The sequence below is a fragment of the Falco naumanni genome, chromosome 8 (genome assembly GCF_017639655.2).
Source record: "Falco naumanni isolate bFalNau1 chromosome 8, bFalNau1.pat, whole genome shotgun sequence".
Classification (NCBI taxonomy): Eukaryota; Metazoa; Chordata; class Aves; order Falconiformes; family Falconidae; genus Falco; species Falco naumanni.
In genome coordinates, this window is record NC_054061.1 from 13,659,240 (window position 1) to 13,677,588 (window position 18,349).

The window sequence follows — 18,349 nt, forward strand, 5'->3', positions numbered from 1 at the left end:
AAAGCTGCAACATAACCTACAGCTGTCACAGTAACAGAAAAAAAGTATGACAAATTAATGTGTCAATGGGCTAAACTCAAGAAGTAGTGCCACCGCAACCCAGTGATCAGAAAATTGCTGGTATCGCCACTTCAGAACAATGGCTACTTATTACCAGCAACAGCCTCTGATGCAATGCGACCTCTCCTTGGCAGGGAGACAATGCACGCCAGCACTGAGCCTATTTTTTCTGTCCCTTTGGGAGATCTATGTAGTTTCAACCGTGATTGTACAGTTAATAATGATTGAGTCCAACACTGAGAAGCACCAGGCAGCAGGTGAAAAATCACAGGTGAGCAAGCTACTACTCAGCTAAAAGCAATCCCGCTTGTGCCTAAAGCAAAATAGGAGAACTTGGCAGAACAATGAATATTACTTGTAGACTCCAATTACAACAAAGATTCTGCCTAAATTGCGTACTGAATGAATCAAGGCTTTAAACCTTTTTAAGTACAGCAAACTTCAAAGAAGAACATAAGTACTGCAAGGACAATAATAAAAATAAACTATAATCTCAGATCGCATTCTACACAGACCTAAGATACGTAACAGTATCATAGATGTCCTTTCCAATAACACAAATACTTCTTTTTTTCAAAGGAATTACCAATTACAAGGAGCTTGAAAAGAATACTAGACCTACAGAAAAATATTTGCATAAATTATGAGAAGCTATAACAGAAATCCTACTAATCAGTTTAGTGTTAAAAAAAGAAAAGTGAATACTTAACTCATAAAATTCATACCTTTTTGAAACTGCACTGTAAAGCTCCAGCCCATCAGCTTTCCACACTTCCACAATTTATTGCATATAAGATCATCAGAGTATTTTTTAGAAACATATTCTTTGCTTTTGGAGTGCATCTTTCTACAGCATCAAAGATGCCTTCATGGACATTTAGGTTTTCCCCAAACCTTTAGGCAAATGAAAATGGTGCTTTCTGAATATGGACCCTTTGAAGTGGGCCCTTTTTGTTTCCAATAATCCCTTGATAAAAGGCAGGGTTACGTATAATAAGGACAGATGCACCCTAGCTCAGACTGGATATAAAAGGCAAAATGGTTTAGAGGTTTTAAAACCATTTGCAATTTTATGATTCTATATATTCTCCATATTCAACTAGAATGATTAAAAAAAAATGAGCTTCAAGCTATGAATTTCTCTGTGGAAATCTACATTCCCTATATTGTCTGGTGCTGATAAACAAAGATTGGAAAATAGTATCTTGGATTTCCTTTTAAATTTAACTCTAGGTTGCTTCAAAGCATTAAGAAGCTGTTGCAGAACTTCTGTATAATTCTTTGTTCATTTGCAAACAGTACATCGTCTTGTGTTATGAGACCTTCCAAGACGCAGATTGCTGCAAAGATGCACTGATAGAAAGAAAATAAGAAATACACTTCCTTCTTGCCTACCTGTAGGGTAATATACTTGGATGCTACTTGAGTTCCATCCCAAAAGCCTTACCAAAGTCCCCAGCTGAGGGGAGGGGTGGGGGGTGTCTGTTACAAAAACCTTACGAACACTGGTTCGCTTGTACACAACCCACCCTGATCGTATGCGCTGAGAGTCTCAATTTCCTTCCCCATTTCAGACTAGCCAGAAGAATCATCTACTGTTGGGGTTTTTTTAGCTCTTACCAAATCATCCTATCTACACACTGAAGAGGAGTCAAGGATTTCCTGTTCATTGCCAGCGTGCATTATGCCACTGAAATTAGACCTCTTCTTTTCTTGACATACTTGAGATGAAATCACTAAGGACAAATCAAGAACGAAGTACCTGTCCCAGAGAAGCCACATTATAAGCTGATGTTGCTGAAACGGACAGAATGTGGGTACAGGGGTGGAATTCATCAATGTCTGTTAAACAAGCAGCTACATCCTCCCCCCCACAACGTGCTGTACAGGTTGGATTGTCACAGAATCCAAAATAAGAAATACAAGCATATAGATGATGAACAAGGAGGAAGAAGAGGCACTTTGATAAGGTCAACATCCACTGATAGAGGAACGTCCTTCCTGTACGAGGGCCACTATGCAAAACAGACTTGGCTAAAGGGACAAAGGGGACAGGACATATGCTAATGGAAAGAAAAAGAAAATATTAAAAAAATGAACCACTATTAAGATTCTAACCTTCAGTGGCCCAAAAGTCATGTATTTAGCTTTCCACTTACTGTGCAACTGTTGGAAGTGGCACATTCCCATGGTATTCTCCTGTGCTGAACACCCCACTCCCCGGGGCTCAGCAGAGTCTCTTGCCTGGCATCAAGCACGTTTGCCTCTAACCCAGAAAAGCCTCGCCTGGGCACTCCTGGAGTTCTACCATTTGTCCTGGGTGACCTGATTATAGCTTTGATCGATGGCCAGAGCAGCCATCTGCAAAGTACTCAAGGCTCCAGCAAAAGGTATCTTTGATTTCTTTTCAGTGCCTTAAACGCACTTGTGAAGTCACCTTGAGCACACAAAGATGATTTCTGTTTCTCTTGTTGATGAGCTTTCAGATGATCTGATTAGAAAGCGTTTGATACTGGGCTGCACTGCCACTGGGAGGAATGACATTCGCTCGCCTCTGTTCTTTCTGGCTTTTTCTAGATTTTGTTATCGAATGGAAGATTTACCTTATCTTAGTGTGCTTCTGTGACTTTTTTGTCATGAAACAAAAAAAAACCCAACAACAACAAAAAATCTAATGATTTCTGATCCAAACACCCCAGGCTGTTATATAAATGAAACATCCTGCAAACAATTATTTCTCATTCATCAGCAAAGCAGACCTTCCTCCCCGTCTGTGCATGCTGTTCTGACTCTGCCCTTTTTCCCTGGTCAGTGCAGCTGAGTGACAAACTGCCTGTTTGCTGAGGCTTCAGACCGCACGCCCTGATGCGCTGGTTTGAACACCACATCTTTAATACACTATGGAAAATGTTTCTGAGAATATGCTTCTAAGGAGAAACTCAGTGCTTTCTTGTTTGTTCCACAGCAACAAAGAAATGGGGGGGGGGGGGGGGGGAGGGGAATAAAAAAATCACTGTCACAAGGCAGGCAGTTTCTGAATTATACCTCAGTATGACATAAATACAGCTATGCCAAACACATTAAGAAATGAGAAAAGAAGGAACTAAAGTAAATTTTTGTCTTTATGTGACACCACATAATTGAACGGGACAAAGATCCAAATGTCCCAGATGAATCTTGAATGATTACACTTAGAAATATTGAAAATAATCACAGTCATTTTTCTCTGTTATGCTAGAGGGTGTGCAATACAATATTTTATTTGTTTGAATATGATGTATTCTTCAAACTCCCCTGCACATTTGCCTTTGAGCTCCCACTAGTCTTGTGGTTGATTAGCTAGGATATTCCTTTCAACAGTTACAACTCCAGAGAGGCAGGAAACAGCAGAGAAATAAAATTATTCTACAGCATCATCAGAAACTCAGCAATGCATACTGCAGTGGCAGAGGCAGGGAGCAGAAAGGAGAGGCATTTTACTGAGTCAAGTCAATATTCAACTGAAAAGGAAAAAGCTCTCTGTTGCCTGCAAGTTGGGAAACTAAGAACTGAATACGCAGGAAAACTGATTTCCCTCTGGTGTTATAACCCTGCTATTGAGCGTGTTGGGAAATAAAAAAAAGAGAGAAGTAGAATAGCTCAGATTAGATGCCCTTGGAAAAGATGGCCTACAGGTTTAGAAGCATCATCGCAACACTGAGCATTCAACACAATTCTGCCCTTTAAAGATGAGCAAAGCAAAAAATGATCAGGGCTGTAACTAGCTATACATGAAAAAAAAAAAAAAAAAAAGGATTTCTGTTCTCAGAACTGATACTCTTTAAACTAATAGGGAATAGTCCTCTCTTACTCTTTCAGCATCTAATCTCATTAATACTGCCTTAAATTGAAGTAGGAAAAATGCTGTCTCTTGTATCTTAATAAATGATACCACCTCTCCAATTTAATTTTTTATATTTTACATACAACACTTTTTCACCATAATGTCTAATTTATCTTGAAAATTAATCTAGATTTATGTAAACCTAGACTAACAAAAATTTGATAGTGGTCACCTTTCAGTAAACACAATGACACATAGAGAACAGTAACCCAGGCAGCTAAAAGCCAATCAACTCCGGTATCAGTAACAGGATGAGACGGGGAAAGGAAGGAAGAAGCTGAGAAAGACTAGAAGAATACAGGAAATGGCAACATGTATGGAAATGGGATAAAAATCTATCATTACTTAACTTGAAGGATCTGGCTAGACAACAGCTCCTTTTTTAAACAAAGTGTACCTAATCTAGGCTTTATTATAACATTTGATATAGGGCTATCTGAGAACAATTAGCGAAGATATATAAAAGGTTTGCAGGAAATTGTATTGCACTGCAAGTATAGATCACGCTCAGCACAGAGAATTATTATAAGCAAAGGTCTTCCTTCTTGGCATTAATATTCTTTGGTATTTGTATGTTAATGAAATTTCTACTGAAATAAAATCTGCAAGCACTGTTAAGACAAAGTATGATCAGAACAAATATAGCAAGAACTGGATAACCTTGAGGACAGTAGCAATATTAAGAACATTGATTTATGTGAATGAAGAGTGTTACGAAATGTCAAGTCATGTATTCTTAGTACTATGCAAAAGAAAAAAACCAAAACAAACCACCACCACACAACTCCTGAAAGCTAGAACCCACTGCTGGAAAATGAGTGAGGAAGGCAAAGACTTTGCTGTACTGTTCCAGGAAAGAATATTATCTGTGAAGGTTATGCAGTTGTGAAGGCAGGCAAAAGGTGACTCTTGGAAAAAGGGCAGCATTAATGCTATAGTTTACTAAAGATTTCATCTGGGATACTGTTTATGGTATTAGTTATTCCTAATGAAGAACTAGCATTAGCTAGTTCTACATTTCTCTTAACATACTCTTGTATGGGAAAGCTAGAAGAGACTGGCATATTCAGTTTCCTGAAATGAAGCCTACGAGAAACTAGGACTGCTTTCTTTAAACATATTATGAAGGTCCCAGCAAGGCTGGGGAATACATTGAACTAAAAAAAAAAAAAAAAAAAAAATTGTTGACACAAGCAGCAAGTATAATTTCATGCCTTCATGGCCATGAAAACACTTGGGGTAGAATTTAGAGAATTTCTAACCATCACAAGAGCGCTGTGGTGAAACAGACATCCAACAGGATCAGCAGGGCAAGGAACCAACCCACTTTTAGCACGCAGCTTAATAAGTTGAAGGAAGCGATTACGACTTGAGTATCTGCACTGAACAACTTAGAAATTCACTTTCAATCTCATTCACTCTACCGATCTGCCTAGCAGCATTTTTCTGTGAAGTGATTCATAAAGATTAGACAGACTCAGGAGTTTTACCTGAACAGAATGACATATATAAAGAGCAATAATTTTCTAAAGCAGAATTCAAGTGCTTCAAAACACAGTTCAAGTATTACTTCTATGCACATTCTTTAATGGCCTTTGTTACTGCCAAGAAAGATAGGCTACATACAGTATTCTGATTTAAATCCATTTTACTTTTGTGATGCTACAACAGAGCTAATACATCCACAAAGGAGCTCTCCTACAAGCTACTAACCACTATGGTAAATTAACTCCTACCCTTTCTATGACACAATGAGTACTGTGTTCTTCATAGTAAGCGGAACAACAATTTTGAAAGCTCATTACCCTGTTTTCAAGGCCTGCTTCTTGAACGATAACAGATCTGGCTTCAAACTTCACATTAGATGAAAGGGAAATTTCAACCTAGAGGTCCCACATTCTAAGCCTGAATGAGAACAAGTGCTCTCATTGAAAAGCAGGAACATAATTTAATTTTCAGTTTTTCATAAGGACTGACCTAGGAAGTATTTCCCGGCAATATTTCCCAGAGTGGGTCCTGCAAGAATGACAAGGCAGGGGCTATCTAGTTTGTGAATCCCAAGAAGACTCAGGCATTTCAGCAATGCAGAGACATAGCAAGACATTGCTGGTTGTTTAAACAATGCTGTAAACAGAGAGAAAGGATGCCCCCTGACTCTCCAGCTTTCTACCTTACACACACAATCGGGAAAAAAAAAATATTCAGGGCTGTGCTACAACAACAATTAAAAGACTCCAGCATAGCAAACCACATTATCAATAAAAATCTCTATAAACCCGAATACAGTTTTACCAGTAGCTCGCACATTAAAATCAGCCTCCTATACTGCTAAAAGGCTGCAGGTATGAAATTTTGAATCAAGTGTTATCAACAGAGATTCTATTACGAACTGGGGAAAAAAAAGAAACACAAAAACCCAGACCCGAGATTTCATTAATTCTCAAAAGAGTGAAGTCCATCACCACATTTGCTGCTTGTGTATTTCAGCATACAAGAGGGGTGAACTTTAATGATAAGGACTCATTTTGTTTACTTTATGCATGTAAATTATTTCAGACAGCAGTGTCACAAGTTTAATTCAGGAAAGGATTTTGGCATATCTTTAAATTACACTAAAATGAATGAAACCTGGGCACAAATGTAAAGCATATTTTTAAATGGTTTCTGGAACAGGAGAAGGAAGCTCAGCTGTAGCAAGTTCTTAGCAGACTGTAGCACAAGCTACTGTCATTTTGTACTTCAGTGCACACAGAAATCCCACATAATCTTTTATAATACAGAAGTTACTTAAAAAATACACATACTTTTGTGTACTGTATCTTAAACCATGCCATTAATTTCCATTTTTCTTGCCAGTCAACTTAATACACCCCAGCTGAGTTACCTATGGTTCTCCTGAAAAAGGAGATTTATCTTGAGAGTGCTGATACTGTCTTAGAGTGCCAAATAATGCGTGCTTACAATATTGTCTTTGTAACAGTGATCATGATTTTTTTTTTTCCTCTGATGTACTTAGATTCCCTAAAGATTTTTCACTGAAAAGATACCTAAAATTTATTTCACAAGTTTTATCTACATAGAAAGTTTGATAGAGACACCAGCCATTAAATCAGGAGATATATAACAGACAGCGTTGCATAAGCTGAAAGTTTAACTACAGCAGAGGGGTTAGGAAAAAAAAAAAACCACAAAACACCTATTTCAAGGACAATTCTAACCCTTTGCTGTCATTTATAAATGGAAACAAGCTGTCACACAATTCAGCAGTAAAGGAGGATAAAGAACTGATAATAATCCTCATGCTCATCACATGAACTCCAACAAGGCATTTGAACGAGACATTTAAAGCTGTAAATTGTCCATCAAAACACAGAATAACTTTTGCTAATCCTGTGCCACAAATTACTAATCCATCTGGAAAGCTTTTTTTTGCATGTGTTTACAAGGGTCTAAATGTCGTCGGACAGAAAGACAACTAGGTTAGTAGCATGTTAAAAATAAATAAATAAAAAAGAGGACAGAAATAAAAACTCTGAAACAGTTGACCACAGAATAAGTAGGATTTGCAGAAGTACTTACAGCTTTCAATCTCCAGTGTGCAGTTCTGCTCATCCAGCGGATATCTCCGTAGGTCCATCATACAAGCAGCTGTTGTGGTAATTCTAGGAAGGAAACAGAAAAGCTGGTTCATGTGTCTGGTTCAAATCTTTCCTTGATCGCACACAGCTGAAACACAAGAAATGTGTTTCTACACAACTGATGCTCTTGCCTATTTTTGCTGAAATACCGTGTCTGCTGCTTACTTGTAACTAACGCTGTTCTGAGAAGGTTATACCAGTCTGGTGGGCGAGCAGAGAGCTTCCCCTTTACGTGCCATTATCACAGTACTGTAAGCTTTAATAATCATCAACCAATTTATCCTGACAAAATTAAATATGAAGTAGGATAGCAGTATTTCCTTAATTTTATAGTGGAGGACTTCAAGCCAAAAAAGAAAGGCTCAAAGAAAGGTGGCAGAGGAGGCCTAAAGAGGAACAGAGAAAGACACATACTTCACATCCTGGGTTAATACACCAATCCGTTAATGAAACTTAATTCTTCTTTCTTCTGTTTAATAGTGCTTTGTAAATGAAGTATTATTTTATCTTCATGTTAGAAAGTGAGGATTTCCAGGACCCTTTTCACAAAACATTTAGACCATATTTGCGCCTCCAGATTTCACCGAACCTCCTAACGTTAATATGTCAGGTGTGCCTCTTAGACGTTGACAGAAACATCTGTACCATCAATAAATCTTTTGCTGATAGACCTCATGACGGTATGTGACCCTGAGCAGAATATGACCAAGGCACAATTCTCAGTAGCATTTTATTAACTGTGTTCTCATCAAGTCTTCTTAACGTGTAGACAAAAACCAATTCTTAATCCTCCCTCCCCTCCACCACCCTGAGAGCATGCTATATAACCCTTTAGTAATTAAAAAATATTACCATTTGGAACCTGCCAACACTCAAATTAGTATGCCCTGCATATACTCCACACAGGGCCAGGTATGGATGTAGTGCAGATGCAGAGAGGTTTCTAGACTTTCTTCTCCCCCCTGCACCTGGTAAGAGCCTTTCTCCTACAGCTACTAGAGCCTGGTGGTTTATATTGACTCCTCAGAGAAACAAAGATTTTCTCCTGTGTGTTAAGTACAGCTGACCGGCCAACTGCATCTGGGGAATCTGCTTCCACACCAAGTAGAAAAATGAGAGCATTGCACAGCAGCCCACTGTACGAGTTTTCTTCAGGCTGAAGGCTGACCAAATGATTTAGCTCAAATCATCAAACCCAAGATGATGTGGGTGTGCATCCAAAATGGGACCCAAGTGGAAAGACGGAGTGCCTACAGGACATGCAGGCACCGTTTGACCTGGCAGGATCAGCTGCTACATCGTTCCAGGGTATTCGTGACAGACCATATGACCAACAGTTTTCTTCTCAAAATCCTGTCCCCCTGTTTGAGTTTCATAGTAGGTATTTAGACTGTTCTATAACTATTTTAAAAACTTCTTTTAAATTCTTCAGCCTGACAAACAAAGAGGTCTTTCATTTGATGGACCTCCTTTATTTCTCCTTAAATACCTAATAAGAGCTTGTGAGAAGCAGAAAACTAGAGTTGCCCGAGAGGCTCAAAATTCACTCAACATTGACTCCAGCAATTCCTTCTGCAAGGCACTTCAGAAGCGTTGAAGCTATACAATCTTTTCCTTAGTATCCTTACTGTCCTAACAACACTTTACTGTCATTTCCAGAAAAAAAGAAGAAGAAAAAATATCCCTGTAAATTAAAAGAGAAAAAAAGTAGGGGCAAGTTATTAATATAAACACATAGTAACTCCAACCTCTATCTCATCAGTCTAGACAAGATCCCTCAATTTTACATTTTGACCATTCATATGTATTGGGCTTTCAGAGGAAAGAAACACCTTTTGCCACTAAGTTTCTCTTCAATCACTACATGGGTACTCACAGAATTGCTTTTGAAAATACATTGTTTTCAATGAGTGTGGATCACCACAGATGCTTCAAAAGGAAGCTTCCTGGAGTAGAAAAAAGCAGGGGAAAAGAATCCTTTGGCTCCCCTCAATGGAAGTCTTCCAGCTTTTAATAAACCAAACTGCTCAGGAATACATGTTTGTTGATAGCAAATGCAAAGGGAGCAAGCAGCAGCATATATTGTTAAAAATCCTCTCAGCAGCTCATAATTGGTTCCTTATTTAAAAGTTTAGAGGAAAACCAAAGAAATTGCTCTATTCCAGTATCAATGTCAGATTGATTATTTCAGGGAAAACGTCAGGAAAGCTGGAGTGAGACCAGAAGAAAATTACAGCTCATGTTTTTTGTTTAGTTGTGTTTTCTGCTGAAGAGGTTTGTGGTTTGCTTTGTTTAATACCTCAGTATTCCCATATCTATGTGTCTATTATAGTAATGAGTTTTAGAAGAATTTCAGTAGTTCACAAAGAGAAAAGACAGGAGCATAGATTTACAGCCAAGATTTAAGTGCACAAAAGATTCGTGGTAAATACTAGCCTGGTTGACCTAAGTTTTTTAATACCTTCCTCCTCACTACACACATTCTTCCTACCGGAGTCTACCAGACCAGGGGCTCCAACACAGACACTCCCATGCCTGTGTTACCCCCAGCAAAGTGTCTGTTCATCCTGACGGTGGAGCTGGACGCTCACAATTCTGACATAGCTTCAGCAGGATACCTGGGTGCAACAAATACCACAAAAGGGGCTGAAGGCTGCAGCCAGCTAGGATAAAAGCTCTGTAGGCAACATTATCAAATCATTAAAAGACACAGTGCCTTACCTCTTCAGAAAGTAAAGACAAAAAAGTGGCACAGTAATGAAAATGATTGGTAGAGCGGAGTTTTAATCAAGCCAAAACAGCAGTTTTGAATAATGTATTTAATTCAACTCGCTTGTTCATTCTTATCCATAATGCAAATCCACTGAAATTAAATAAGACTTCTGTCCTTTTCTCTTTGTACCTCCCTCATAATTTTACCCTGACTTTTCTCTTTCATCTTCAAAATTATTTAAACAACAAACTACCTCTTGATAATTTCTCAGTGGTTTGCAATTCATGGTGAATAGCTAAACCAAATTACCAATGCAAGAACATACAAGAATCATCACCTCAGAGTACTTCAAAGTCATGACTTTTCAGGCAGAGGAAGAAACAGCAATTCATTATAGCAACAAGGAATACTTGAAACAGGCCTAAAGCCCCTTCCCCAGAGCAGAGCTGCTTCAGTTTTCATAAAAAGATTTAAAATATTTTTATACAGCCTGGACTAGCACACAGCACAAAATACAACGCTATATTTTGCATAACGTAACCTTGAGAACAAACAATGAAAAAGTGAAAGCTTTTCCAAACCCCCACTGTAACTCTATGCATTATCATCATTAGGGATGATAACAGAACCACCGTGCTCTCAGAGAGACACCGTTTGAAATGAAACCATATGAAATGTCTCATAGACTAATCTTTCCATCTCCTGCTAAAGCAAGAGAAGCCTTGTGGTATTTTATGTTACGATTCCTAATAATGCAAACCAGTCCTCAGCTTTTTCTTTTATGGTCTGTATGCTGAATGTAGACCGACTATGGAGCACACAAAGAGGAAAAAAGGCAAAGCCTGAAGCACTAAACTGACTAAATAATGTATTATGAAGTAGACCTCAAGAAAACCTCATGTGTCAAAACAAGCATAGCTACAGTGCAAAGAAACCTGCACCACAACTAACTTGCAGGGAAAGTAAGGTTTGCTGTCAATAATTTAAAATAATTCAGGTAGACTATTTTTTCTGAGAAAGCTGAAAAACTGCCCTTGTCTCCAAACTTTTGTGGAGGTTCTATGATTCAAATGAGAGCTGGAAATTGGCACTATTCCTTCCACAGGCCAAAGCTAAAGGCCATAATGCAGTTTTTTATAACACTTCCAAACTTAAACTGATACAGAAAATAATATCCATAACAAATACTATCCCAGCAGTGCTAATATTTATTACTTTTCAGTGATGTGTAAGGGACAGTTTTTCAAGATCCCATAGATTTTGCTCTTCTGACAAGTTCAAGTGGGATGTGAAATTCAAAATAGCAACTTAAACAGTTCTGACGTCACCAGTGAAGAAAAAACCTCTCTGAAAGACAGGAGAACAATGCTAATGAGAGGTGGAGATGGACAGAATCTAATTCCCTCTTGGAGCTGCAGTGGCTCTGCAAAGCTATGGGGAATAAGCAGCAACAGAAACTTATGTCTGCTCCGGAAGGAAGCAGCCCTGACCTATAATTACAGGATTACATACACAACAGAAAAGATGAGCAAGAAGGTGACAATTTCAGATGGCTCCTCTGAGAAGAGTGGTAGTATAAGAACTACATAACACTCTTAACTCTAGCACTGACAGATGGTGATCCTGTTGAGTCAAAGACAGAGCTGAAGCCTGGGAAAATACAAATAATTCTTTCTTTAAACATATGCACATACATCCTGTTGAAAGCAATGTGAGATTCTGCATCAGATTTGCATATGTGAAGGTAGACTATGACTCCCCATTAACAACATCAGGAGCAATCCAAAGAGCTTGTAAGGACACCAGAGTATAACAGACTGCGCCTATCTGCAGCTAAACCCACCGTTCACTCCTAATTCTTGGAAACAGTCCTGCTGTGCCACAGCTGGAAACATCCGTGGCAGCAGCAGCCATCAGAGCCAATTTCAAATACGTGGAAATCTTGGAACAAAACTGGAACGTGATAAATCTCTCTCTTGAACAATAATATTGGATTTAGACATATGTGTCAAGGTTGTTAGAAATACTAAGAGATCTACTTTTAAATTAAAATAGATTTATTGCTAATTATAGAGTTCATTGAATTCTTCCTCCTCCTGCTTATTCACATGAAAGATAAGCTTCCCTTGCATGATCATAGGTTAAGAGCTGGCTTTAGCAAAACATAAAAAATAGTGACGTTTCTACAAGTCCATCATTAAATCTGAACATTCAGCTACTGACTGCTATATGCTTTGGACTGTAAACTGCATATAGAATTTCTCAGTGTACTTTTATAGCGGGGAAAAAAAGTGCCATTGTTTTATTGATGTTGATGCCTCAGTTTAATATGAAATTATATGCTCAGGCTACCCAGAATCTGCAATATGCTCTCTTCTAATACCACTTCTCAACATTGTCTGAGTATTCCAACCTAAGTTCCACCTTGGCTCATTTTTCTTACTCCATCTGGGACTCACTATCTCATGACATGTAGATATTTTCCCCTTGTCTCTATTGTGTGCAAACCTTGAATAGCTAGGTACTCTCTGAAAGCACTAAGTGTATTTGTTAAAGCTAGAAGGCACAAGCATAAAACAAGTTAAGGATAAGAAGGATATGATGTTAAAGCATTTTCTAAATGTAATACAAGATAGGAAAAAACTTTCGTAGTTAAGTTGGTGGTGGTGTTTATATTGCTGGTAAAAGAAGCATCCAAGATTGTTAAGAGGAAAATGAAACATACACGCTTCTGATCTTTCTTGGCAAGAAACTCTGCATTTCTCTGCTGAAGGATAGCCTGCTGTGCCGTTTGCATACCAGCTGGGAAGAGTAATGGAAAACTGAAGAATTTGGCTGTTATTTTATGGTACAGGAATTCTGACTCAGAAGAACCAGAATTTTGCTGCAGATTTCCATACAACGATGTGCAATTTTCTGCTGTATCTTTCAGCATATAGCTTTCTAAATTGTTCTTTAAATTAGATAGCATTACCTATTACCCTGTCACTGCATCCAAAACTCAGCCATGACATCATGTTCATAATTTAATCCCTGCAAAAGGCACACATCACTCTGCAATAAAATCTTCTGGTACAATAACCTCAGCTTTAGATGGAAGTTACTCAAGCCTTTCTCTGAAGTAATATGTGCTCCTCAAGAAGATAACAGAATGCAGCAGCTATGGCAGTAATGCTCAGAGGAGCACTTCATAATTTTAATATTTTATCACTGGGAAATGTATCCTTGTCTTTCAGCATTCACTTCATTTCTCCCTTTCAAAAGAAATAAAAATAAATAAAAGGGAGAATGCTAAACCACTACAGGACTCACAGAACAATGAAACATTACAGGCATGATGGCCGAGCGACTCACTATGTAACAACCAACTTTGGAATAAAGAACTAGTACATCTCCTCCACTCTATACATAGCCCTTGTGCTGTATGACCATCACTTTACTTTCAAATTTTTACCTAAATATGTTCCTTCTTCTGGTTGTGAAAGTTGCATGTCTAGTTCACTCAGATAATGTCAGCATTGAAATAAAAAGTGCATTATTTCAGCTTCTTTCTCTTAAAAATTTATATCTGTATCACCCAAGACATGTTACATTCTACAAATAAATCAATATACAGAACATCTTTAAACCAGTTGTGTCCTCTTCAACAGGCAAAAAAGTTTATAACTTATAAATTTCTTAGAAAAAACTGTATAACCAAATGCATTTCAGAACATCTGTAACACCTTTCTCACAACCTTTTTGGGGGTGGTGTTCTAGTAATTCAATCTTATATACATGAGAGTATAAGAAGATTAAAATTTATTGCATTCTCTTTAAAAATAGCTGATTTACAATTCTGATATTACATTATATTTAATACAGACTCTCTTAAAGTATGGAAGAGAGCTAGAACTTTGGGAGGAGACACATGGATTTGGTGGCTTTTTAATCAATTCTCAGTGCCTAAAATAATTGGTGCTTAGTTCTGGTGAATATATGTATACGTATATGAATATGTATACATATGAATATATGTAAACATACCCTATAGTAACACTTTTTATTCCAGGATGATAAAGATACAATGTTTAATTAAATAATTGAAAAGCTAGGGGGAAAAAGGGAATCTCTTCTCCACAAAATCCGCACTGCTTCAAAGCACAAATTGTGCAGATAACACTGCTGCTAAAAACATAGAGATAAGGAAGTACAGATTGTCATAGTAAAACAGCATGCACTTTGCCCATGGGCTACCTTTTTATGCCTTAAGAGAGAGACAACTACAGTAACGCTATCACCATGTAGTACAACACTCATCTTTGGAAGCACAGCATCTCGTTTCCCTCAGGAGCCTGTGTCTGAACGTTCAGTCATGTGAGCCTTGGAAAACAGAGTGCAACTCTTCTCCCCACCCATGAAACGTCTGCAGTAATCCACCTCCAGCACCTGCTGGACACAGCTCCTTGTGGGAGCTGCCTTCAAGGCAGACGGTGGTGGTGTTTGCACGACCTGCATCTCCCAAACCTTCCTCTGTTAATGAAGAACTTGTGCTCACAATGATGAGCTGAAGCAGAAACTTCGTTCACTGCTTTATCTCGTTCTTAATTTATACTTTCTGTGACACAGTCAATCCTGCAAAATCCCTTCTCACAAAACGCCACCAAGAATGTTACCAATTACTTGCCTATTCAGGGAGACATCTCAGTGGAAGGTATTTTCACCATTCTGGAGAAAGGAAGTTCTACCCAAGTTAAAAATTAATGTGAAAGTCAAAACAATCTTCAGTGGAAAAGGCACATTCAGTTTTATGATTGCAGCTTATTTAGTATTTCTTACAGAAGTAAGATAAGAGCACAAAGCTCCTATTCCTCTGGCTTTTGTGAGTCAGAATAAGAAGGCTCATTTTCCACAGGGAAATGTCAATAGAAATAATAAATTTAAGTGGATTCTTCATAAGCAGAATTACTCTCAGATCAAAAAATGTGGAAAAAAGTCATGAAACCCCCTCTAGTGCAGACCTGAAATTATTAAATTTCTTTCAAGAACCTTTACAACAAAAGCAGTAACCCATAAAATTCTAACTCTTACAAAATTCCGAGACAAAAGTAAAACAAACTGTCCCTGTCCTAAAGCAGCAGTCATGCCTTAAAAGCAACCAAACAGGGACACAGTGAACGGTCAGAATAAAGGCAAACTGTGTAAAACACAGTAGAGTAACAGACACAAGTTATTACTTATTAATTCAATGATGAAAAGACATTTTCATGCACTCCAACTGGAATGCAAGGATAGTTGCACTGCCTATGTGACTGTAGGATTTCAATTAGTCCATTTACTTCCATCAAACAATGTAATTATACCTTTCTAATTCTAGCAAAAAAAGCTCACAAACATATAATTTCTTTCCTCTTCACTCTTCAAGAGAACTTAACCACGGCCAAGAATGAAGTATTTAATCACCTTCCTTTCATTTCTTCTACTTTCTGTCTGTAGACATTCCCCAAAACGCAGGAGATGCTTTTGCAGTAGCATGTCAAAGTGAGGGGTACCTACACTCACAGGGGATTTGCTCACCGTGAAAGAGAACAGGTAAGGGAAAAAAATCCTCCTCCGAGTAGAACTGCAACCATTGTGTGCTAACACTAGTGCCTTTGAGGAACTGCTCCTGTCCAGGCTATTTCTAGTGCCCCATTTACATAAACTTTCCAGATAGCTTTACTCTAGGCTGCCTCTGTCTAGAACCAAGTCTTAAAACAAATTTAGATATTATTTTTTTCTGTTTTGCTTTTACTGATGACAAAGGGGATGATGTCCCATTCCTGTCTCCCTGAATAGGTCTAAAAAACAAACTGCCATTCACCAGATGCTCAGATTCAGAAAACAGAGTATGCTGACAGATCCCAAAATTAAGAGCCACAGACCCCCTGTGTCACAAGGGAACTCATCCTCCCCCATCCCACCCACCACTGCAGTTACCGCCGGCAGCTGTAATGTGCTCCGCATCCCTTTAAGTGCTTCTGCAAAACAGACCTCCTCACTTCTGGTAAGACATACCTCTTTCATTCTCTACCTGAGAGAGGTCAGCCACTATCGAGCAGCTATACAAAATATTTTTGGTTTTAATTTATTTCTGATGAGAGCTGAAAGCAGAGGCAGTAGCTAAGCGTGTCAGCGAGGCCCTCATGTTGACGTAGCTAGAATCTCTGCTGTCCCCATCTTCCCTCTCCCTTCGTCCTGCCTCTAAGCTCACACAATGCAACAAGCAAAAAAGAGAATGAGAAACTGCCACTTTTTTTACCACTATTGAAAAAGCTGATTAAATCTACTGTAATATTTCAATACAATAAACCAAATATTCTTGTAATTGAATACTGTCATAAGATCAATATCTCTTTTTTTGAAAATAAACATTTCAGCTTCACTTTGGTATTTAGGGAGCAGTAAAAGACACATATCCAAATGCATAATTCCACCCTACTGACAGCTTTTCAAATATCACTGCAATATCGGCTACCTGAAGTACTGCCCTCATACTTTACACCTAGTTTGCTAATACATTAACACAACCATTGGCTAGATAAGCCCATTGACACTAATGTATCATTTCACTTTTAATTTTACTGAATGACTGCTGTCTGTAGTTAGTAGGTAGTAATGCTTCAAACCCATGTGGCAATAAGGGGTGGGGGTTGAGAAGTCCATGTACTAGATTGTGAAGTCTGTGACAGATTTTGCAGGGCTCAGTACTGCATACGGGTAAAATAAAGTAAAGGGAAATTATATTTCAGTTAGGTTGAGACTGTCTATACTGCTATTAATCTTGTCTTTACAGTATCAACACATGCAATACTAATTGTAAGCATGTTTCAGTATCCTCATCTGATCAGCATCTCCAGGGGCTGTGTACAAGATTTTAAAACCAAATAAACAAATAAAATTACACTTGTAATGAGAATCCTGCCTCCCCCTCTCTCCTGCCCCTCACTTTTCATTGCAAGCTTTGTGATTTGGTATTTTCAAAATCACATCTTTCAGGACTCAAATTCAACCCAAAACCAAAGGAAAATGGGAACCCTATTTTTAAGGACTCCTTGGAAGTACCTGTCTTGCTATATACAGTGGGTCTCAAAGTATACGAAAGCATGACTGTAAAAAAAGAAAATAAAAATACCTTTGAAACATTTATAGCAATTCAATCAAGTCCACAACTGAGCAGCCGTACCAAAAAAACACTACTGATTTCCTTTTGTGTTCATATGCATCACGAACAATCAGCAACACAAATACATTCACACACACACAAATATATATAACAACATAATATATGCTCCTTAATCATCTTTCGTTGATGCATGCTGTTTCTGATTTGTAGGGCTTCTCCCTGCAGTTGTATTTTCCCTTTTTTTGCAGCCAAATACTATTTTCAATCCCTGCCAAACAGGCTAACAAGAATTGGGTTTCAGTGACTGAGAAGTAGAACTTAGTTTGTTATCCTTCATTTTACACAGATGTTTATAATCAATAATTCATGAACTGTACTTCATTGCTGCATCACCTAAGTCAATTTATAGATATAACATAAACGACAAAAGCTGACCAAAATATTAATGCCACGAGACCCCAGTTAATACCTATCACTGATGTATAACTTTATTCCTTAGAATCTTACTTTTTACCATTTTCACCTAATTCCTTTATGCTCTTTGATTTACTAATTCATGTAAGTCATACATTAAAAATAAATCTATCATCTTATCTCAAGTTTTTTTAGCTTTTAGTTTTTATGGCAAAAAAGTTACCATCATTTGGCTGGGGAAAAAAAAAAAGAAATTAAACTGATTTAATCACTTTTTTTTTTTTTTTTAACAGCTCTGATGTCAGTACATCATACAACTGCATACAAAAGTACCACTGGCCAGTTTCCAAACCTGTTAACTTCTGCACTGAAGAGAGTAGGCACAGAAGTACCAAGGGCCTATTTCAAGATACTAGAGTGGTACAACTGACATAATACATAATGTCTTGTAGAATTAAAAGGGGCACTGTGAAATTACAGATAAATCCTTGGGGGAA

The 18,349-nt window shown here is 38.0% G+C and overlaps 1 protein-coding gene across 3 annotated transcripts in view; it reads right to left on the reverse strand.

Moving 5' to 3' along the window:
- GABRB2 (gamma-aminobutyric acid type A receptor subunit beta2) overlaps positions 1 to 18,349 on the reverse strand; it is a 171,099-nt gene that overhangs the window by 70,186 nt on the left and 82,564 nt on the right. For all 3 annotated transcript variants that reach the window (XM_040604726.1, XM_040604724.1, XM_040604725.1), the window contains one exon: positions 7,523 to 7,605. In XM_040604726.1, the coding sequence (XP_040460660.1) occupies positions 7,523 to 7,605 (83 nt within the window). The remainder of the gene's footprint in view (positions 1 to 7,522; positions 7,606 to 18,349) is intronic.